General features: G+C 41.9%; 1 protein-coding gene and 1 long non-coding RNA gene across 2 annotated transcripts; one reads left to right on the forward strand and one right to left on the reverse strand.

Annotated features, from left to right (window-relative positions):
• Positions 1 to 3,254: 3,254 nt before the first annotated feature.
• On the reverse strand, positions 3,255 to 24,999 carry LOC136427187 (uncharacterized). The gene is made up of 11 exons (XM_066415962.1): positions 24,748 to 24,999; positions 12,919 to 13,129; positions 12,276 to 12,586; positions 11,640 to 11,780; positions 11,082 to 11,288; positions 10,625 to 10,731; positions 6,737 to 7,738; positions 6,422 to 6,550; positions 6,047 to 6,200; positions 5,486 to 5,689; positions 3,255 to 5,147 (listed from the first exon to the last, which is right to left on the reverse strand). The coding sequence occupies exons 1-11, from the start codon at positions 24,934 to 24,936 to the stop codon at positions 4,929 to 4,931; spliced, it is 2,874 nt and encodes a 957-aa protein (XP_066272059.1). The 5' UTR covers positions 24,937 to 24,999; the 3' UTR covers positions 3,255 to 4,928.
• On the forward strand, positions 14,787 to 23,382 carry LOC136427186 (uncharacterized). The gene is made up of 4 exons (XR_010754379.1): positions 14,787 to 14,981; positions 15,290 to 15,435; positions 21,893 to 22,012; positions 22,362 to 23,382. It is a non-coding gene; the product is annotated as an uncharacterized lncRNA (long non-coding RNA).
• Positions 25,000 to 25,299: the final 300 nt, after the last annotated feature.

The raw sequence follows: 25,299 nt of genomic DNA on the forward strand, positions 1-25,299 counted from the left end.
AATATATAGTCATTTCTCCCTCCCTCCCTCATTCATTCATTCATTCATTCATTCATTCATCAATTCTTTACCCCTTTTCCTCCATCTCTCTTTCTCACTCTATCTTCCCCTCTCTTTTCTCTCTCTTCTCTCTCTCTCTCTCTCTCTCTCTATCCCTTGGCTCCACTTCTATCTCTAGTCCTTTCTGTACCTACCCGGTTTTTCCCACGTGACCGTGACGTTAAGCGTGTAGGGCCGCACATGCGCAGTGTGCCATGTGACTGCGATGCTCTCAGGGTTCACCCGTGGAGGATGCCGGGATTGGCCTGTTGAGTCAAAACGGATTTTCATTTTATTTCATTTGATCAAAATTGCAACAGTAAAATACATGTGGGACACAGGCAGCTATTGCTGGTGTCGTGATCCACACATAAAACATTACAGATCACGTAGCAAAACATATATTGCACAGACTACAAGTCACAAACAAGGCGATACTAATTCAATCTGAAAAGGCATGATAACTATCAGTCCATATCAATAGTCTGGTAAAGTCACTTCTTGCAGTTCATACGGCTTCAAGCAGCCAGGATGTTGTCGTGTCTGGGGTCACTCATTACCAGAGATAACTAGAGGAGCAAAGGATGCGCGAACATGACCAAAATCATGTGTCAGTTCCGTAAAACTATGACTTGACAAAACTGCGAAACCTTTTTTTGACGATCAACTTTTCTGAAGGCATGGCAGATCTGACATAAACAATGTACATAGTACATAACTAGAAGCACCGGCGGGCATATGTCTTACTCGAAACATCTGTACCTACACAGTTGTCACATCCGTGATCCTCAATTTGTCTCGTGATAGACCTTTGCCAAGTGTTACTGCCTACACCTGTCACATCTACGCATTTGCTACATTTGTTCCTCTACACTACAGCTGTACCTGCCGTACCCAAATGTCACATTTGTGCCGACTCATTCGTCACATTTCTTCTAGAATGCAGAAATGTTCTATGTTGGTGGTTTTCGCGGTGAACTCTTTACCGCGAACCTACCCCCCCCCCCCCCCCCACGAAAAGCAGTCCATTGTGTGACTGCAGCGCTAACATTGTTTCAAACGCGATCTCAAAACCACCGTGAACACTCCATTCTCTCCCTACCGCGAAATAAAACCCCCGCGAACATTTTTGCATTTACAGTATATCTACAACAGTTCTGTTTTGCATGTACAGATGGTATCAAAATAATTGGTGTGTATATTCCCCAGTACACTTGTTACATTCACCTTCATCTATCGAGGGAAAGCACAGAACGGGTCAGGGACAGATTTGTTTTCAAATGCCAATCACAGTTTAAACTGTCGACAACGACTATACGGTTCTTATCAAAACCGTATGTCGGCGTCGGGGGCAAATGTCAAATCCAACGTACGCGATCTGTATGTCTAAGCCACGAGTTACTTCGACTAGAGGGTTTAACCATTCTTAAAAACACAGACGGAATAACAGAAGAAATATTTAAAGATTCAAGGTATCTTTCCTTACCTGCCACGGACAAAATGGTGGACGTCCAAAAGACCAGCACTGTGAGGAGAGAACAGGAGGCCATGTCCATGGTCTTGTCCAAACGAGCCTACTCTAGCCGACTGTTGTTCAACTTCAGAGGTTAAGGCCGTTCAAATTCAAAGTCTTAGATACTTCGGGTTCCCACAAGTAAAGAAGTACTCCCAAGACGTTCTCAAGTTGGAATGTAGCCCAAGAAATGTCACAGACTTGTAGGGGGCTCTTCTCTTATAACCGCTCGAAGCTACCGGTAGGGCTTGAGTGTTTCCGGCGGGACCTCTATGAGTCAGCCCCCGCAGGTTATCATCCGCCACTGCCGATTAACGCGGCACAGAGAGCTGAGTACGTAAAGCAAGAAGCATCGGACGTAAGTGGGGCTAACACTGAGCAGCTGGCGATTCTCACCGGCGGGTAGAAACAACACGCCACGTCACTGTTCGTGTCAACAGGAGAGGAAGCACAGATTGCTGTATCAACATACAGATCTGTGGGTCGTGATTGCACGAGGTACACGGTGGGCAGGGATCGAGGCTAAAAATAGGAGATAATGAACATTGAGTGTAACAATTTAAAACGTTTATCCAGCAATTGTGGTAATGAGATAGTCGAAATAGAGTTGCCCCTGGGTGTAACGCACCAGATGGCGATGACAAATACTGTAAATCGTGAAATATTTGCGGCTGTTTCGTGTTCACAGTGTTGTGTGAACAAGGTCTCATCGCGAAATCATCATACCGCGAACATGCAGTCTTATTTTACTACTGTACTTCTGTAATGTTTTAACCGCGATCTTAAAACACTGCAAACGTCATACTGCAAAATCTAATCTCCGTCGACTCTACAGCACACCGGACGACTTGTCTTTTCGTACTCCAGAGGTTGTTATGATAATATCTGATGTAGAGGCCATGTCAGGTGGTATTTAAAGGTTCTAATCTACGCGCCATCAACGATACTATGGCGAGTTCCACTTTGTACGGCTAGTGTAGAAAAGGACTTTCTAAGCACGTTGCTCATGGCTTGATGACACTGTCGCTTGTGTGTTAACATTGTCCTAAGTCTTAGTGTGTTCTTCGACACGATAGTGTGAAGGGCATGGAAAAGTCACTTCGTGTTACGATTTCCTTGAACCATTTAGACATTTTAGTTCACTAACGCCTCTCCGAAGAAAATTATCACTTTGAAGGAACTTCTAGTTTGTGCCATATGTATAATAGTTGATTATATCTTCATACGCACTTCCCTTGCCAGTGGGTTTTCTTTAGCACCCACGTAGCCACAAACTTTTCAAGTTTCCGTCCTGATGCCAATCTTCATCCTTTCCAGTCATCTCGTTCCTCGAATCGCCCACCCTCTTTATCTCTACTTCCTGCTACCTCAAATTTCATCCGTACATCAAACTTCCGGCCCTTTTAAACATTGACACCTTTCATAAGTTCATAAGCGACCACCAGGACCAATTGTTTAGTATAAGTTTCACGTGCGCAATACTTGACAAATGGCTTGTCAATATGTCAGATAACGTAGGGGTAGTCAATACAATTTGCAACACGTATTTGGGAATTGACTATTAATGTATGTGATCAAAATGGAATATTGAATTTCACGACCGTAGCACGTAATAGACGGTGCGCCAAAGTTCCCAAACCATTCCTGCAAGTGAAGACCATTGTCAACACTATTAGGGGAACTAGAGTGCTGATAAGTATATTAGTATATTAGTACCAGATGTTTCAGTGTACGTATGTACGATTCTTTGGGAATTGACTATCAATGTATGCGGCCTAAATGGAATATTGAATTTCACGAACGTAACACGTGAAAGACGGTACGTAAAGGTTTTAAAACTAATCCTGCAAGTGAAGACTATTGTCAACACTATTAGACGAACTAGAGTGCTGATAAGTATATTAGTACCAGACGTGTCAGTGTAGGTACACTTACATGTATTTGGGAATTTACTCTCAATAAATGTGGCCGACATGAAATATTGAATTTCACGAACGTAGCACGTAAAAGACGTCAAAATTCCAAAACCATTTCGGCAAGTGAAGACCACTGTCAAGACTATTAGGGGAACTAGAGTGCTGATGACAATGTTGGTACCAGACATTACAGTGTAGGCACACTCATTAGTGTTTCCTGCCCCGCTAACTCGCCTGGCTACAGTTATCTAATGTCCTTAATCTCCTCCATTAAGGTACAATCAGGCCGTTGTTAATTTTGTAAGCACAATTTATTTCCTTTGATATGAAGATGATACTACTAGAAGAACGTTCATTTCAAACTCATAAGAAGGTTAACATGATAACGAAAATGAGTCAAGACAATGCATCTAAAATGATGAAAAACAATTGCAAGTTCCTATTCTGTCAATTCAATTCAATCACTAATGATATTTGTCTCGTCTTGTTGGATTCTAATTCATTAAATACAATGTCAATTGCTGCTGCATTTGCCCCTTAAGTCTTCATTTTCCATCTTTGCAATCACCCCCTTATCAGAGTTTTCCAATGGCAGTGCAATAGTTGGTAGTTGCATATCCAGTGCTATCTATAAACAGTCTTGTAAAAGGATAGGGTACATGTACGTAATACCTACCCAAGTCATCAATTATGAGCCACACAGGGTTGACCATCATGCACAATGCAAATCATACCTTAAACACTGGCGTTGTAGGTTACGTATCAAAGGGAGTACAAAGTATTAATGAGAATATATCAAAGGAAGTCACACTCGAGTACATAATGCACAAATGAGCAGGTCTACATAGTATTACGTTTAAACCAAAAAGGTAAAAGAAACAATAGAAAATGTGGATTTCTAATCTCTGAGCAGATCTATCGATGGCAAGGCAGATTCAAATAGGCCACCGATAGATCTGCTTGGAGACTAGGGGATTACTCAAAAGTGACATGCAGTCAGTAGCCACTGTCGGTTGCTTCACTACAATGCGAGGTCGAAACGCCAGGGGTCGTGCTTGATGATGCTGTTGATCTGGGTCTTGTACGAAATCGTTACCAACCCAGCTTCTTCGTCACAAAGACTACTGAGGGAGTGCAAATCCCATCTAAAGTGGCTGCTCTGAACTTACACGCTGCGTTACAGTCCTTCGAATGGGCATGTGTATGATTAAATCTTCAAACTGACAATAAAGTCTTTGAAGGTCACTAGCAGGCTTTGATAACATAAGGTTACGAAGTTTTCTCTGTTTCATTTATTTCTGTGCTTATAGATCTAGACATTTTCATTTTTATTACCCTTAATTAACGCTAGATACTTTCAGTCCTATTTGCTCTCGTCCGTTTGCCTAATAACAAATAATCACCATTGCCGTCATATGTGACCGTACATATATGTTCTTTTTTTCTACACACACAGGCATTTAGATACGGGTTGTCTGGTACATAACAGAGTTGGGACTGTCCTCCATCTCCATGCCCCTGATCCTCTGGAGACACTCCACCGCCGTTGGTCGCTTTGTCGCGTCCGTGTTCATACAGTCTCGGACCAGAGATGTCCATTCTGGGATGGGGTGGATATACTTTGGAGGATAGTGTGGCATCATCATGGCCTCACCCCCTGACGCACCTTTCAAATAATGCTGTGGGGAAGTAACAAAAGTCAATGCTCGGACGCTTGATCCACAATCTCAACTTTATCATGTGCTGCATAGTCCGTATACAGATGTAATGTTAATTGTTATGTTGAAATGGGCTCCATAGCTACCTGCATTGTTTATATCAGAGCATTTCATTTATCTTATGCTCAAAGTTGTTCCTGGTAGGGAAAGCTATGTCATGGTACGGCATTTAGCCAATTGTATGACCACGTCAAGATCAGTGCATGCATTCAAACTGATTGTACCAAACTCCAGCTACCACAAGCCACATCAAAATGAACCAATAACGCGAAGAATATTAAGAGGACTGTGATTCTTACCGTTGCGTCACAGACGCTCTGTCCATACCACATCTCCCACAGTATGAGCCCCAGGCTGTAGATGTCTGCACTCTTGTCGTACACCTTCCGTTCCTTCACTTCGGGTGCTGCGTAGGTGGCTGTGCCTGTCACTGTACCGGTCACGTCCACTTCTCTCTTTGTCACACCAACGTCGGCCAGCTTAACAACATCTGCTGCAGTTACCTGCAGATGTTGGACAAGTACAGAATTATTAGCCGTATGTACAACCTTGTCCACTGTATAATCGACGGCTCGGAGTCTTACATACCATTGCAACAGCAAAGAAACCGACAGAAGCTAAGGATGATTGCCAGAGAGAAGACAAATTGGAGGAAATGGGGCAAAACTGCTGATTGAAATATGTTTTATATATAGTGATTAATTTTGGATGTTATATCATTACCAACCGTCCGCAAACCTCTAGCTCGCACCTTCTAACAGATGATAAATTAGCACAAGGTCTCCCCTGTAGACATTAGGAAAGAACAAAAAGAAATGCAACATTGTACTTGCAATGAAACTATCTATTACAAGACTGACCAGGATATTGGTCAGCTTGAGGTCCCTGTGGATGTACCCTGCCTTGTGAATGGCCCTGAGTCCCTCACACAATTGTATAGCTTTGTTTTTGATGTAGCGGAAAGCTTGTTGCTTCTTGGCGTCGTCCTCATCATAAAAGGTCGGATTGTGCTCTCTAAATTGGAACAAAAAATGTAATTACTGCATGTTGATTTGATACTAAGCATTCCTTGAAAATACTACGACCATCATTGAATCAATTCTTCTAATTTGTTCCTTACTGCTGGAAATATGCACAGGTTACTTAAAGTCATTCCGGGCTCTAATTCATGCAGACCAGTAGACACCAAATTAAACCTCTAGTCGATGCAACATAATGATACATTTTTGCCTTACTTTGGTCCTATGATCCTGTCCTCCAGTGTCCCCTCGCACAGTTCCATGATCAGTCCCAACCTCAGCCCTCTCTCCTCCTTCCTCAAAGCGGTACCGTAGTACTCCACTATGTGATCACCCTTCAGCTTTCTATGGAAAGAAAAATTAACTTCGAGGAAAGTCGTAAAAAGCATTCAATTTGATACTTTCTTTTAAATTTGCAACGGTTTCTATTATCCTTGAAAGCAACTACTCCTGACATTCCATTGAACAGTCAAACATTAGACAGAATTGTAAACATACACATGTACTAAACATTTCTATCTTTAAACTTACCGTAGGTTGTCCTCTTCTGTGATGAATTCCCAGGCGTTCTCCTCTGTAGTTATATCGTACGGCAGGATTCCGATCTTCAGCGCAGCTCGGACAGGTGACCCATCCCGCTGGACCTGTACCCGGTACACCTCACCGTAGGACCCACCGCCGATCCTGTTCTTCGGGTCAGGCCAGCCGACGATGCTCTCCAAGTCGAACTCGTACTCCCTCATCTCGGTCAGCTCTACCATGACCAGCCGGCCAAGCAGACGGGTGATCCTGGATACCTGTGGCTCATACTTCTCGGCCAGATCCAGCTGGCTTCTTGTCTCCTGGAAACGGTCTTCGATAAGGCGTTTATCCACTTCTTTCATCGCCTGTAAGTCTGACTCAAAACTTTCCACCAGCTTGACTGACCGCTCAAGCTTGTTTTTGGCCATCTTATTCAATTCAGTGTCCAATTCATTAGATGATAATTTGGATGCATCCAACGTCACGCCGGTGGACAGTCGCAAGTTGCCTTTTATCTGTCTGATCAGTTCCTGGAACGGCGAGGTCTTTACGTACAGTGAGCACCTTCGTTCGGTTACTGGCCTGATGCTTTCATGGTACTCATGGTTCACTTCGTTGACCATTCTTTGTAGTTTAGATGAAAACCTTTCCTCTGCATCTTTTATGATTTCTTTGAATTCTTGATCCCCAGACAGGTGGTGTTCGATCGCCAAAGCAAGCTTTCCCACTGCTTCGCTTGTTTCCATGCGATCTTTGGGGAGATGTTTCCGCAATCCTTCCTTTTGCTTGACTACGGCTACGTATATGCAGGACGATAATTTTTCTGTTGCATCTTTAAGGAAATCTTTCAATTCTTGAAGTTTGTGAGACGTATATTCGTCAAACAGTGCAAGCTTGGATGTAGCTTCTCTGTAGACCCTGTGACGCTCTCCCTCGTCGAGATTCCGGTACGCGTCATTCCGTTTCAGGTTGATGTATGTCAGTACCTCTTTCAGAATATTTACCATTCGCCTAGGTTAAAAAGGTCATACGCATTAGGTATATTAAGCTAAGACTTACGTTAGTCGGCAAATGTTGCTGTAAAGGGGCTCACACCTGTGTCACTTCGTCCCGTGTGCAAGAGTGTTCCGTGTCCCATCTGCCACTCCAATTTAGTCAGGGTGCTTTCAGATGGAAAGATACCCAAACCGAAAGTACCACGCCGCCAGGGAGCACAAAACCTTAAACTTTGAGGTCTCATCAAGACTTATATAGAGACAACCCACCGAGGCCTTCTCGGGTAATCGTCTTCACAGACAGACACACAGACACACACACACACAGACACAGACACACACACACACACACACACACACACACACACACACAGACACACACACGCACACACACGCACACACACAGACACACACACACACACACACGGTGAACTGGTTTTAGAACGTCAGTCGGAATAATTGCACTTGTCCTCATCGAATTGTTTATCGTGAATGTCATCAATTTCTGTCTGAAACGTCTGAACTTTTTAGATAATATATTCAGTTGTAGTTGTTAGGTTACTTTCGAAACGTTCGAAAATGATTGTCAAGAAGGCTATATTTCTGGTAGCGTTTGTATGATGATATGTGGATGAACATCATAACATCATGAAACTATCGATGTATTATCATTAAATTTCGTATGTGGTTGGGTCGTGTTCTTTCGAGGAAATGATTAGACTCTGGGCCCCTGGCGTTGCTTCTAGGTACTGCATCAGAAAGTTCGGTTTTGATATGTCGCGTTTTGGGTATGCTGCAGTCATGACCTATGAGTGGTAAATTGCACTCAGAAAGAAGTGACATCATTTGGGCCTCTAGCAGCTTTTGTATACATTGGAAGAGGATATTAATTAAGTAAAAAACGGACGGATGCCTTTTTTTTAAAGCTTTGATGAATACCAACGTAATGGTATGTGTATCATGCAAATGTAGACTTGATATGCATAATAAATAAGGTCTGAGGGGAACTTTAATGAATATAAATGATGACCTAATTTGCATAATTGGGAATATGGTATAATATCTTAATGGTGACCTCATACTATTTAAGCATGTAGGTAAGAAAAAGGTGAATATCATCACATAAGAATTATGCTAAGTTAGATATCATTGGAATAATTGATAAAAACTTGTGACAGTAGTTTCCTGCAGAACGATATTTGCTACATGGGACTTAGAAAGAGGAGATAATGAATTCATATGAATCTTGCTAATAAGACGCTTATTTGTAGAGCTATAATCAGTAATAATTTATGCAAATGTGGTAACTTTCATTTTTTTGTGAAGGTGTGGGCTCGTTTAACTCATGTTTATTTCATATAGCACTTAATGGCGGACCGTAGCGAATGGAGGAAGAGGTTTGACTTAGTCCGGGCAACCCGCCCGACATGATGATGATGAAATGTCTAATATTAATCAATGTAATATACAGTAGACTTAATCTCTACCAGACTAACCTCGTCAGCTATAGGGAGAACATTTGCCGGGGGAATTTGGCCATGGAGGGTTTCATTCGCTGGCGCAGTTTTATGTTAATCTTCCCGTGGACTCTCCTGGCCAATTTGTTAACTTTCTTTGCCGAGTTCTATCATCCGCACTAGGATTGCCTATTGGACCCTCTCTCCGTAGCCCATTCCCTTCATACAATTCACTCTATTTGGCCAATTTCTACAGTTTTCCCAGCGATTCGCCGAGCCTGTTAGAGGCTACAGTAGACTAGAGTTTGGATACCTGTTGTCTTCTCCAATTTAAATCTTGGTTAGCCTATACAAAGTCTCCCGACAATATGTACCTTCGTCAGTAGGTTATATCTTTTGTTTGACTATGGAGTACTAGTGTACACAGCATTACTTAAGAAGCTGTTGATGGGAGGATTTTTGGTAGGTGGGTGGGTATCATGAAGACAAAGGTTAACTTCAAGAATGGGCCTCCTGGAGGCTTTCTACAGTACTGCATTGGATCTTGTGTCACAGTATGTATGTCTCTGTATTTTGTTAGCATTATAACTCGCAGCTCGAGAAGCTGTTGATGCACGGCCATGATATTTGGTAGGTGGGTAGTGGCTACTTTGAAGTTTGTGATGCAGTTTTCTGGATGTGTTATGGTCATGATTTCTCAGTGGTGGATAATTCTTGGAGCAGGGCGGAAGTGGTGTAAGTTTGGGCTCCATAGCGGCGTGTTTGGAGCTGCCGTTGACCTTTTTTGTTGACACTTTGGAGGAGGATAACTCCATGTACCATATGCGATTATTGACACAATGAGATGTATTTTGTCAAATCAGAGCCTTATTAACATAGTTAATGAGGAAAACTTAAAATTCCCTTTTGATGCGCTATTCATGTTATTTGATGTATATACAAAGGCTTTGTATATTAATAAAGGCTTTGACTCGATTTGACTTGATACAAGGACACCAGTTGGGCATGTTGTCAACAGATGGGCACTGCTTTTCATGATTGGGCTTTCAAACATATGACCTGAGAACTGTAACTGAGGAACGTCCATTCATACTTCAAATTATGTAAATGAGGACATGATTTGCATAAGTAACGAGAGAATGCTATAATTTCATAGTGGTATTTGATACTTGCGGTATTTTGAAGTTAGAGGAAGGTTGAATATCATCAAGCATTAACTATACAAACCAGGACCTTATTTGCATAACTGATAAGAAAATACCAGAATAGCCTTCTTTGCTGAGATAGGACTCCCATAAGTTGACCAACATGTGTTATTTGGGTAGACAAGATCATTAACTGACATAATATATGCAAATGAGGACCTAGGGTTTGCAATACAGTGCTTATGCATTGGATACATTGGCGAATTGAAGAGAAGCTAAATCATGAAAAGAAAAGGTTACCTGTACTGAGTAGACACCTTGTGGTCCAGACTCTTTGGCAGCAGCTCATAGATACCGTCCAAGACCTTGGTGTAGTTTGCTGACCAATAGCCACCCTTAAGGGCTTCCTACAAATATTGAGTACTTTCATTAATGAAAGGAATGATGATGATAACTGAACGGAATATTTGTCATGTAATCTTGCTACCTGGCTGATTGACAGTCACAGGTTAATGAATGTTTAAGCCTAAGGCTAAGTAACTATTTAAGATATGTATCCAGAAGAATTCCAGGTCCTTATATTGATGAAAAGTGACAACTACTATTGTCAGCATACTACCTTTCTCTTACACGACACAAAAATACCAATAAAGATGTACTTTTTCAAGTTCTACTTATATCAACGTTCCTACATAAGAACAAGAGAAAGTAAGGGAAAATAAATAGCTTACTTTATTTTCAGATTTTCAAAACGTACCTTATTTGAATGAATGAAGATCTGGGACTCCTGAAGCCCCTTCCATATCTCCCCCAATGCCAGGGCGGTTTCTTTCTTAACTTCCTCCCTCTCCACTGGCGGTACCTGGTCCCACTTGTTGCAGACGAAAATGGCTTTGTTGAGGTCGAACTCCTCCAGCTCGGACCGTGCACCGTGATCCTTACACTTCAGCAGTAGGCGTCCGAACTGTAAATATAAACGAATACACAAGAAACTGTCGTTGAGCTTGTAATTTTGAATAAACTATGTACAAAGCACAACTCATGTTATCTAAGGAGTAAAATTCTTTCTGAAAATTATGTTGTAATTCACATGCTTAATGAAAAAGCACTACTATAATTTGGGTTTGAATAATGGGAATGTCATAATAAAGATGGTACAATGTAGACACTGAACTGTGTCTGTTAAATCAGAGCCCCACATACTTAGTTAATTAGGGAAACACTAGTGGCAATGCGTAATTGGCAGAGATACGTTGTCTACGTCACGTCGTCTGGTTGATTTCGTATCGTAAAGGAGAAGAAACAGCTGCCTTACCCTGTCCTGCTGTACTCCGCCGGCCCTAGAGCTGTCGATGATGTAGATAAACGCAAAGGCTGACGGGATGTATCTCGCTATGATCTCGTCCATCATGTCGCTCTCGCCGACTCCCGGACTGTCCACGATCGTCACTCCTCCCTGAGGAAGAACGGTAACGGATTAACTAATGTAGCCACATTCAATCCTAGAACGATCATCCTATATCTACGCCAGACATTCCATAGATGGATGGTGGCATCGTGTGGCGCAATCGGTAGGGTGTTTCGCCCAGAACCGAGAGGTCCCGGGTTCTAAACGACCGGTATGTTCCGATGTTGTGGCCTTGGGAAAGACACTTAACACGGCTTTCCTCACTCCACCCAGGTGTAAATGGGTACCTGACTTCGATTGGGGAAGGTCGTATTGAGGCAACTTGCTGGCGCCTAATGGCAGCCTCCCAGACCCTTGCGACAGTTCTACAAAGTGCAAGTGTAGAGCAAAATATGTATCTGTGATTGTAAACCCTGCAGCCATTCAGCACTGGCTACCATTGCACGGGTATTTTCTGACCAATATACAATCATTATCATCTAGCCATAATCTCTTAACTGCATACAAGGGTCTGAAAACCTAGCTCTATTACAAAATAATCACCCTGAGAAGGTCGAGTGGCCAGAAGATCTCAATTTTTGTGACCGTTGAAGTGGTCCTGTCTCTCCTCTTTAAGTGGATGTAGCGTGCCAGCTGCTGCCTGCACTCTTGAAGGTCTTCACTGAGATCCACATTCGATGTGACCTGTCTTGACCCTGTGGCTTCGTCTGGTCCCCTGAGGTAGACCACCGCTCGCCTGGTCGCTCCGTACTTCAGCTCACAGATAGTGGAAGTGCTGCTCAGATGCGCCTCAGGCAGGATGTCGTCTCCAAGCAGCAGGTTCAGAAATGAGCTCTTACCGGCAGACAATTCTCCTGGGTTAGATAATAGTTATATCAATTATGACGATAACAATGCTGATAGTAATAGTTTTAAGAAGAAAACTATAATTGAGACAATGATGAGAATTAAAATGTATCTACCGTGGACGATAAGTAAAAATCGTAACAAAACTTTATTTTATTTTTGCAACACGTCTATACTTTAAGTTCGACACCTTTAAACACTGGCATCAAACATCCACAAAAAGCGTCGTTTGAACAAGAAAGATAGTGTATCTTGTGTTTTGTTATGTAGTCATTGATCGCGGCATATAATGGTACCATTGAGAAAAACGTTAACATGAACTATGTCAACGCCCGGTTACCTGCCACAAGCAGTGGACATTCATCCTTATTCAATTGTTCTCTTATATCCTCCAAGATTTCCATGACGTCACGCTGGAAGTGTGCGTCAAGCTTGTCTCTTTCGCTCTGATCCAGTTGGGGCAGGTAGTCTCTAATGTCCTGACAGCACTGCAGCAGGAGTTCCCGCTGGGTTTTGTAACGCTTGGCTACGTCTGCCATCATTTGGACAACCTAGCAGAGTATCAGGTGCTCATGGGTGAAAAAGCACATGGAAACTAGAGATAAATATTAGCTGCTTCAGCAAATATGAACAGGTTTGCGTTTTAGTGTAACTAATGTGGGGGAAAGGTAACATTTCTAAGTAAGTAGTTGAAGTACAGCATAATTCACTTCATCTCCCTCCCCTTGCAAGAAATGACTGTTTTTAAATGGACTGTTTTGTAAAAGCCACCCCCTTGGGAGAATGAACTCTTCCGGTGGTACATGAACATCCTTACTCTTAATCTGTCGCCATGACCCTTAATCCGACAGCACAGACCATATTCTGTCACCCTTTCTCTTAATCCGTCATCATCATTATCATTAATACATCATTGTAACCCTTAATCCGTCACCGTAGCCCTTACTCCGTCACCATTAGCCTTAATCCGTCACGAAAGTTTTAAATACCTCACTGTTGTCGTTAATCCGTCACCATAGCCAGTAATCCGACCTCATAATCATTAATCCGTCCCCATAACCCTTAATACGTCACTCTTGCCCTTAATACGTCATGATAATCTTTAATCCGTCAGGAAAGTCTTTAATCCGTCAGCGTTGCCTTTAATCCCCTCAACATAGCACTTAATCTTTCACCACAACCCTTAATACGTCACCATAGGCTTTAATCCATGACTCTTTCCCTTAATCCGTTACCATAAACCTTTAGCCGTCAAGCGTATCCTTTAATCCGCCATCGGAGACCCTAATCCGTCACCCTTTCTCTTAATCCGTCATCCTCATCATTAATCCATCACTGTAACCCTTAATCCGTCATCCTAGCCCTTACTCCGTCACCATAAGCCTTAATCCGTCACGAAAGTCTTAAATACTTCACCGTTGCCGTTAATCCGTCACCATAGCCAATAATGCGACCCAATAATCCTTAATCCGTTCCTACAACCCTTAATACGTCACTCTTGCTCTTAATACGTCATGATAATCTTTAATCCGTCAGGAAAGTCTTTAATCCGTTAGCGTTGCCCTTAATCCCCTCAACATAGCACTTAATCCGTCACCACAACCCATTATCCATCACCACAAACCTTTATCCATCAGCGTGTCCTTAAATCCACCATCAGAGACCATAATCCGTCACCCTTTCCCTTAATCTGTCATCCTTACCCTTAATCCGTCACCATAACCCTTAATCCGACAACATAACCCTTAATTCGATACATTTAATCAATCACCATAGTCAATGATCCATCCCCATAACCCTTAATACGTCACCGTAACCCTTGATTCGTCAGTCTTGCCCTGTATACGTCATAACAATCTTTAATCCGTCAGGAAAGCCTTTAATCCCTCAACCTTGCCCTTATCCCGTCACCATAGTACTTAATCCGTCACCATAACCCTTAATCTGTCACCATAGCCCTTAGTCCGGTACCCTTGCCCTTAATCCGTCACCATAAACCTTAATCCGTCACCGTTACCCTTGGTCCGTCACTCTTGCCATTTATACGTCATAATCTTTAAGCATGAAAATAAAGATATTACACACACATAAACATGCATTTCTTCGGTTACACCCTGACGCAGTACATTGGCGTATGCATTCCAAGGCCACCGTAAGACTCCTGTACTGTTGACCCAAACATGTCCAGACAGAAGAGGTATCAGTTAACTTCCCATGTGCCGCCGCCAGCAGACTGTCCTTGAAACAGGGCCAGGCTGCCAATTACAGGCACAAGGTCACAGAGAAGTGGGAACAAAGAACCCTTTTCAATTTGGTTATTTGGTGGCTGGAGAGCTGTGTGTGTAGCTGGTTTCTGGTGCAGCGCTGTTGATCAAAACGAAGATGCGAATGGATACAGAAAAGGTGTGTGAACCCTTTCAATTTCTATCTATATACTACCTTGCTTTAAGAACGAATTGTACTTTGATAGAGCCTAGAGTTTCTAGTAAGAGTACCTATGTGTTGTTTGTTACCCTTACTGTTCATTTTGTCGCTAAGTGTAGTCTACTTTCACTAAGTGGCGTGACCTCGACCTCAGTGTTGTTTCGTCTTAAACTGTTTTGAATATTAACATTGCATCTCTAGATCATATAACTGATTGGTCAGTTCAGTTGTGTAACCACTCCCAAAATGTAAAAAAAAGTTGATGTCCGTATAAATATGTTTGACAGGTCTAGAGACGGCCCACTCTCCCAGAAGCAAGCGACGAACCTGAACCTGGGCGGCAGGGCCGACACCGCGAAGGTAAACCGCCGCAGAATACAATCCACACACGCTCGCGGTGTTACTGGGTCTTGGAGGAACTATGAATAGCTGGGTAAGCAGAAACCTACTTTTTTGGCAAACGATTGGCTGAAGCTCTTCTGTTTTTGAACTTGCAGCAGAGTTTTTACACTTAAGAATACAAATCAACCTGGTGCTGAATTTTAAGTATTGAGAAACTATATTCTGTATTTACAGTCGTACGGCGATCGCACTAAGGCCCCCATTCCACTAGACGGCGATCGCGCTGCGACTTTGCTGCGACCTAAGTTGGATTTGTGTAATCATTGACTTCATGCTTGGGATATCATGCAGGATGTAGATGTCTGACTGAAAGGACAGCAAAATACACAAGGCGTAAAATTACTCGTTCATAATTATCAATGAATTTCAGTGAGCGCTCTGTCAAATTTTAAATCGCTGTGAGGTCGCCACCCCGTGGTTTTGGGGTATACGTGGTATAATATCGGATCGTATAGCAAATCATTACATGTATGAATTATGTCTGCAAGATCTATTCGTTTCAAAGATAAAGCGTATTGTTCTGTCGGTAGACTTGATTGATGGCCGAGTTATACAAGAATTTTTATTGACACAACAAAAGTACAGCGACTTTCGTTAGGTCTACTATATCTATACATACATACGCACAATAACTTTTGATCGTGGAATAGTCAATGATCATGCTACAATCCGTCTTAAATTTATGTGATGATTCCCCCAACCTTACCTTTCATTTGATGTCTTGTTTTAATATCAACTTGCAACATATATGTATATATCAATACCGTAATTCTTGTTTGTCAACTGGAACTTAATTTTAGCTGGTTAAACGGTCACTAGTCAACAGCTAAAATGTTATCACCGCAAATTTTTCATCACTAATGTTTGAGACAGTAATGTTTGTTCCCACCGTTAGAATTAAGTACCGTGACCTACTCCATTTTCCCCAAACCGCTATATTTTCTTGCCGCTATATTAAAGTGAGTAACCCATTGAGGCGAACGCGTGCTGTAGTGTCCGGGGTGTTGTCTGGCGCAATTCGTTTGAGAAAATAGCGAAAGTAACACCGAATGTTGAAAACTTCAAATGCCCCACTTCGACTAGTGGCACTTTTTATTTTCCACTGTTTATAAAGAGCAAGTTAACCCCTGTATCAGTAACGCTGATTTAGAACATCGCCTCCTAATCCCCTGTTAAAACTTATTTTCAAAAAGCTGAAGGCACATGTATAATCGATCACATTATGAATGAACTTTGAAATTAATTTATCAGGTGTGTCCCGTTGAGCTGTGACAAGAAGATAGATCAGGTATCCCCCGTGCCGATTTGTAAATAGCGTACCGGTATACACCATTTCTCGTACATCGAGAGTTTCCACTGAACATGTCTTTGATAGTTCCGACTTGGCAAGTGTGCGTAACTTTGTTTGCCATGATCGACAGTTGCGTAATTTCTTTTAAAGCAAAATAGTTTGAAATTCTCACCATGACCTTCGGCGACAGTAAGCTAGACGGATCCATTCCACGCAAGTATTTACATCCATGCCCCACATCGTCCTTAGAGCGACCTGTCGCGGTAAAGGCCCCCTCTCATTGGGCTGCGGTACTGTGGCGGTAACGTGCGGTAGCGTGGAAATGGCAACCGCCGCAGTGCCGTGCACAGACCTCAGCGTACCGTCCTAGTGACGTCTCAGTGCCGTACCAGTGCCGGTCCACACCGCCGGCGTGCCGGTTGAAATGGCGTTTTTTTTCAAAATTTGAAAAAAAAACGCAAGTGGCAAAGTGCCGCGCGCTCGCCGGGAGCTTACCGGGAGCTCACCGCACGCGCTATTGTGTAAAAGTGATATGTCAGTTTCAAGGTTATACCTATATTCTATGACATGTTACCTTTGTTGCACCAAGTGTCATAAGTGAAAATCCTTTTATCACTTGAAATCAATTTTTGATGCGTTTTTTAATATAATTTTGCATTGTATTTTGATCCATTGACAGCACTGCGATTTCTGATTAATTGAAAGCACTACCATGAAACTGCAATCGGTCCATTTCCCTAGCTATTGATCTGTTTAAGAGTTTGGTTAAACCTAATTCACTGCATTGTAGTGAGGTTGAGGATTGTAGCTGTAGATCCTCTGATATTTTCATTGGGATATTGCTTTATCCCACTGAAAATTAAATCTCTGCATTGTACATTTATTCCAGTACGGAAGTTGATAGACTAGTCGCTCAGGAAAGGAATCAAACCACTCGTCTACATGCACTCGCCCTGCTCTTGTGCCATTCAAGACATACAGTGATAAGCTGAACTTGATATACCAGTCAGGCACTGTATCTCAAATTTTACTCAATGTTTCGCCGTAAGGGGTGAATTAGAAGAATTCCTATGGATCGTTGATAGTCAAACATAGTTGATTAGATACTCTCGCTAAGATTAAGTAATTTACCTACTAACAGGATTATTAAAAAAAAACATACAACACTTCATCATTCGAAGAAGAAAATGACTGGGCTACTCACGTTCAGGACATATTATGTAGACATGTTTGGCTTAGCCCCGCAGTTAATGTTAATACCGTTTTGGATATACATTTAAAGAAAGTGTGAAACTCACGTTTCTCCCTGGCTGGAGGGAACCACTTAGAAACATTAGTAAACTCCACACATTTTATAAAATCAAAAATCACTTTGGTAGGGAAGACTATATCACATCAAATCATAATGGACCAATAAGCATAACTACACTGAGAATCAGCGCACGTTGTCTAGAAGTTGAAAAGGATCGACACCACAACACACCAGGCACTCACAGATTGTGTCCCACATGTTATGAAAATATTGAAGATAAATTTCAATTTGTAATGGTCATGGTCTGTCCCACTTATGGCAAAGAGACAGATGCGCTATTACAAAGTATTACTACCAAGACAAACTTCAGCCTATATGGTACACAGAACTAGAACGATATGTCCCATGTATTGTTGTCATGTCCAACTCCTATACCACCTACATAAGTCAATTTCATTATACTTCATCCTAAAAGCGAAGGAAAAATAATCCATACATGGCTATATTGTAATTCATACACTGTTATCGATAATGTTTTGTACTTATAATTGTAGGATAAGTTAGCCTTGCAGCATTGTTGATTTAGTGCCATATATTGTACCATACACGATTGTCGAACAATAAAGTTCATTCAATAACTTGCTCATCTGGGCTTCAAACGCAAATGCGCCGCACGTCAGTGAGAGTGAAAATGAAAATTGGTGGAAGAAACGCGACGGTGCCGTAAAAATCTGCCGTGGCAGTGCCGCCGCAGTGCCGGAGCCCAGTGAGAGGGGGCCTTTAGGTTACTGTCGTCTGCAAGGTTGCTATGGCGACGCCAGGCTGGCGGAAGCGGTAGAGATGTTTGTATGTTGAACCTGGTACCCCACGTTAAGTAGCTGTCCCTTATAGTATTTACAGACGGACATGTGTAAAACAGCCAGTATATAAGTTTTAAACTTGTCGCTTTAATGAGAAGAGTTACACGTATTTAGAATAGATAAGCCCTTTTTGTTCATGTCCCTGTATTTCTGTCCCAAAACTGGGACACACCAGGCATCTGGAGGACATGGTATTTAGAAAGAAAGTACTCATAACGGCACCTGTACAACACATATTTGAGATACTTCAATGAAGAACATGAAATGTTAATTTTCCAAATTTCATAATTTTCATAAATAATGCAAAACAATTCATAAATCGTTGGTATTAACTTTAGGACTTTCAATCGTGTGACAAGTGGAACAAAAGAAAACAGGAACATTGTTTGATGTCGAAAAATTGCAAAACTAAACGTTGATTTGCATAATTCATACTAAAATGGACAAACTATCTGTCATGTCTGTATTCCTCTTTCTGAAACATTGTGGGATATCGAATATCTTTTCCAATTCAGGTCTCAATGTCATATAGTTCATGGAAATGTCACTTTTCAGATATCCGATATCTTTACCGGCAATTACCACGTCCACATTCAATTGATTGGCTTAGATAATTCTTTATACGAGTTTCTCTGTCCCAAAACTGGGGCACACCAGGCCTCTAAGGGACTTGGTATTCAGAGAAAACGTAAGTCCCCAAACGACGCATAAAGCCCCCGTCACAAATGAAGAATTTAGGTCGGCCGACTTGTCGGCGAGCTCCAAATGGCGATTTTCGGGCGAAGTACGACCGACGTCCTGTCGATTCTACGGGCTTCGGGCGAATTTTCGGAGCTCGGCCGACGTTCGCGTGTCACTGGAAGCTGCGCTTAAATTCAGCGAGGCCTCGGCGACGATTTTTGAACTCGCACAGCTCGTCAACAGTTTGCCCGTAGCTCGCCCGAGCAACGCCCAGCGCTCGGCCAATATTCGGGCGGGCATCCGAGGATCTTAGATCCGATTTTTGGTCGGTCGGAGGTAGCCCGAACTCTTCGGCCTCGTGCGAGCCTCGGACGGGCTTTGTACAATAATCGGACGACCGTCGTCAGTGTTCCGGCCGACTCATAAAAAGTAAGGCGTGTTTCGGGCGAGCGTTTTACTGGTGTCGATGGGAGCTTGGACGGGCTCCGGCCGAACTCCTTCTTGTTTATAAATAAATGGTAACGGCAGCTTGGTTTATAACATAAGATGATAAATAATACTTTGATATTAACTAATACTAATATCAACTTGTCAAAGAATGCTGCCAAACTTTTCTAATGAAAGACAAGTCAATTGCAAAGTTAAATTTCATTGAAACAATTTTATTATAGATAAAATGCGGACTCCGAAGACAATCCTTCTTGTTTCTTTTTTGGTATTATATTCACCTTGAATATTCACCTTGAAGCTCAGCCAGTAGGTATCCTTAGGGGTAATGAGGCTGTGTATTAGTTTGGATGTTTCAATTTATATGTATTAATGAACTGGGGCTTGACTTTTGAGGCTTGACTTGACTTCCTGAGTTTTACCTCCACAAAATGACTAGTTGAAAGTCCACTGATGAGTCATTATAGATCTATGTTTGTCTGCCGAGGCACGCCCAGGCGTCGGCAGGGCGTCGATAGGCTTATCAACGGTCGTCCGAAGCTCGGACGGCGTTCGCCCGAGCTTCGGTCGATTTCCGTTTGCTGAAAATGTTTGGATCGGGGTTGAACGACTGATCTGTGGACTTTGTGGCTCCTGCGCTAGAGTCGGATTGGTTTATGAAAAAAATTCCTGTTTAGGTTATTATTTTCAGTGTGCCCACCCACTTCACTCATGCCCGACAGATTTGCCACAACTCAGAAAGTAAAGTTGGTCCAAATTTGAGCTTGTTACCAGGTCAGTTGATTCTGACTTCGTCCGTGTCCAAGACATTGTACCGTCTTATGTGGGATTTATGATTATTAGTGTTCGACGGACGTCGCCCGAGCTCCGTTCAATTTGTGACGGGGCAGGTTTTCAGCGAAAAATACGGTCGACACTCGGGCGAATTTGAAATTCGGCGAGCTTCCGGCGATCTACAAAATCGGCCGATGCTCGCATGAATTGTGACGCCGGCTTAACGGCACGTGTGCAACACATATTTTGGATACGTCAATCAAGAACGTTCATAACATAGTATGACTCATGTTAATTTACATGAGTCATACTATATGACTGAACTTTATATATACTATATGATCATCTATATTCCTCTTCTGATCATGATCCGTAAATGTTGTCACGTGTAATCCAGACGGACGGATAGGATATCAAATATCTTCTCTTAGACTAATTCAGGATGTCAAACTGTGTGACCCAATGTCAATTACAGTTCATTTAAATGTCACTTTTGAGATATCCCCATACCTGTTCACACAACCCTTGAGGTCAGCCTTGTTATAAGGATCCTGATCCTCATGTCTGTAAATTTGCATCGTCAAGAGAACGCAGCTGATTCAGCATTAGGTAACAGGTTTCTAGACTGACGGTTTACTTTAAAGTCGCGGCTGAGTGTGGGTCACCAGCCATGACCCTGCCGGTCAGTCTTTCAGACAGCAAAAATAACTACTGGGGATATGCTGTTACACTTAAACTGTTATCACAGGAAAGTAGAAATAGCGGTGACCTTACAAGCAGTTTGTTTACTCAGTCATGGACAAGTTCTAAATGTTTATATATGCATTATTATATGCACAGTGTCAGTCGGCTAAAGAAGTGTTACAAGGGAGTGGTCTAAACTGGATGTGATGCATCCTACCTGACTGAAGACTCTACTCTCTACTCTACTCTACTCATTATATAGGTTCCTTGTTATGTTTCCTCTCAATCGAACTTTTCGATATAGAGCCAGTGGGCTTTGCTCTGTTCGCGCCCAATTTTTGATAAATGCCATTTTGAATAATTCGGATGATGATTGGTAGCGATACATTACATGTTGCAGATCATATTCGTCAGTCAGATGATATCTTTATATTTCCCAGCTGCTCATACCTGCTCAACTATACTGGATATTTCTGATATATGTTTCCTTCCATCACAGCAGACTTTGGGGCTTGGTGGAAACTGGTAGGAATAAATACAAGCTGTGTACCAGCTACAGATGTCTGTCCCTCACAGCTGGCTGGCATGGGGTGAAAGATGTCATAGGAAATAAAGGAAGGTGAAGAGATTTTCTTATATTGTTTGTTGTTAATCAGATTTTGACTTTTGTTGAAATTATTCTTAAAACGGCTTATGTGACAATATCGTTGGAAAGGTCAACTATCAACTATAGAAAACTATTTGACATGAATCATTACATTTCATGCCTCCAGCTTGCCATACATAATATAAGAAGAGTAAGTTACTGTGTCATATGGGTGTACTAAATCAGATTATAGTATTTTCTTTAAACCGTAGAAATTTTAACATTAATTTACTTAACTCTCTCGGACCACGAAGGTTCATCAAAACATTTCCTTTGTTTCAAGATACAATATCATCAATATTTATGTTCGAATTCTCCACAGAACTGATCAACCATCTACTTCTACAGTCGCCGAGAACATGAGGGAGGAACGCCACAGGGGATACCTGACCAGCATCAGAGCCGTGTGCAGCCAAATGATTGCGCAGTTACAGCCAGAGAAAAGCTGACACGATTTAGAGAATTCACACGCTGACGTGCACATGTTGTCCACGTCATTTGATCTAAACGAAAATGTATTGTCTATACTATTGTTTATTTTATTGTGCGACTTTTAGTGGCTGATTTTGCATGTATATCAAAGAAAATACAAGTGTTAACCTCGCCGATGACAACTCAAATCAAACCGGATGTACGAATGGTGGAAACACTATTCAAATGTGTATGCAATTGCAATCACAAGTAACAGTAACATTTTACTCCGTCACATAATGTCCAAGAACTTTCAGTGCAACTCCTTACCGAACTTGCAACGGTTACTGTAAAATAAGTCTGCTATTGTTGTGCTATAATTGTTATTCTTTGACATCTTTGACGGGTATTCGTTTGTTTAAGTGGACTGCAGCGAAGCGATAAAGTAATCAATGTTGTGTAAACAGAGTAAGACAGTATAAAGACAAGAGATTTCAAAGGCAAGGAAATTTAGGTCAAAAGAGCAATAGAGACCTTCAGTAAGGATCGTAGTAATTAGGCAACATTATGAAGTCACAATCAGTCAGTTTTATAACGGTAAGTGTGCACCGTGCTAAGTGTGCAGAAATCCTTGTTTCTGTGTCATTTCTTTATCGTTGATGTGGTCGTAAACTAACATTAGCAACAAAAACATCCCCCGATCAATCACGCCCAATATTACTGACTCCAACACTTTCTAATCCAACATCACATTAAATAACAAATCTATATTAACCCTCTATCGTTGGGGATCTTGCCGTCCCTTACTTTTCGACAAGACCACAACAACATGATGCTCAGTGGACCTTGCTCGTCCTTTAGTACAGTGGGCCTTGTGTCCATTTGTGCCAACGGCAAGGTCACAACACCACCACACTAATAATATTCATCTCTTAAAGGAGTCCTAAAGCCCAGAAGGGGGAGTTATTTTCCAATGGATGGTAATTTTAAGAAGTAAAAATGAATATTTTTACAGTATACGATAAAGTACTCACTAGTCCCGTGTGCATCCAAAAGCATTCAGTATTCTACCAAATTCCCCAGGTGACCCTCAGCCTATGTGTTTTTTACAATGTGCCTGACAATGCCTGACAAAATTTAGATTACAAAAAGAATGTCAGGGTGGTTAAGAAAAACCCTTCTTGCTATGTGTTCTTTTATATCTTATTAACAATTGGCCTTCTTATTGTGCTTAACCACCCTCATTTACACCGAAAATATCCGCGTTTAAAAATGTATGTTAACGCATAGGGAATGCACTGGTAGGGTCTGCAGGGGTTTAGTGAGTATCATATTGTTTTAAAAAACACACCTTGTGTAATTCACCACAAGCGGAATTCTGTACAAAGTCGGCTGATTATGTATTGATACATAATCTAGTGGAAAATAACACCGCCTTCTGGAGTTTAGGACTCCTTTAAAGCTAAAATTAGTGGCAAAAACCACCCCTCCGGTCAAAATGGTCACACCTAACTCAAAACTAGGAAAGATATAGGGAACCAAAACTAGCGACAAAAAGTACCCCCAATATCATCGATTCCAACACTTTCTAATCCAACATCACATTAAATAACAAATCTATATTAACCCTCTATCGTTGGGGATCTTGTCGTCCCTTACTTTTCAACAAGACCACAACAACATGATGCTCAGTGGACCTTGCTCGTCCTTTAGTACAGTGGGCATTGTGTCCATTTGTGCCAACGGCAAAGTCACAACAACACCACACTAATAACTTCCATCTATCACACCCACACATTAGTGAAAAAACATCCCTCCAGTAAAAATGGTCACACCCAACCCACAGCAAGAAAAAAATTAGCAAAAACGCAAAAAAAGAAAACTAGCAAGAAAAACACCCCTCCGTCAAAATAGTCACACCCAACATTAGCGACAAAAAACACCCCTCCAAATAAAATGGTCACATCCAACATGGCTGCCCCCATCCTTGGATGCAAAAAACAGAACAGGTTTTGCTATCGCAAACCTGTAACTAAAAAACAAAACAACTTCATGGCAATGGCATGCTCATAATGTGTAGATTCAAGGCACTCTGAGTGAAACCTGCCCGGGAGATTTTCTATAATCCAATGCGTTGAAAATCCAGGATCCGAACCTGAATCTTTCGTATACAAATGTCTTCTTGATAAGACCACAAGTGTGCAGCTCGATAAATGTATGATTCTCGCGTCTTTGTCTTTTTAATTTTGGATTAACTTAGTAATACTTAAATGCATAATCTCTACTCATAGACTAACCTGTTCAGGGGTTCTTGCTTTCTCTACTTCTTTTCTTAACTCCTGAAACTTTTGCTTGAGAGTTTCTCTGGCCTCATTCGGGTCATCTAGGTCATCTTCGTTCACCCCAAAGTCACGGAGAAGCCTAAAAAGTTTGCCCATCTTCATGGCATCTATGTCCGCGTCGGTGAGGTCTTGGACGCTGGACATTCTGCACTGTTAATTGGAACCTGTGAAGATTCCAGATTTGCCGTTTTCTTCCTAAGAAAACAAATGTAATGACATCGGTAGATGTGGGTCTATTGTATGCTTCAATAAAATGCCAACGTGATGTTTACATTCAAACGGCAGGGCTGAGGTCATACACTATTGGACTCTGACTCTGGACTTATTTAGTCTCTACCAGACTAACCGCGCCGGCTATAGGGAGAACATTTGCCGGGGGACTTTGGCCATTGATGGTAACATTCGCAGGGTTGCAATATTGTGACCCTATCTCAGTAGCCAACTCCCTTCATACAATTGACTCTATTTGGGCCAATTTCTACCATTTTCCCAGCGACCCGCGGAGGA

Source organism: Branchiostoma lanceolatum, chromosome 2 (genome assembly GCF_035083965.1).
Source record: "Branchiostoma lanceolatum isolate klBraLanc5 chromosome 2, klBraLanc5.hap2, whole genome shotgun sequence".
In the NCBI taxonomy this organism is placed as follows: domain Eukaryota; kingdom Metazoa; phylum Chordata; class Leptocardii; order Amphioxiformes; family Branchiostomatidae; genus Branchiostoma; species Branchiostoma lanceolatum.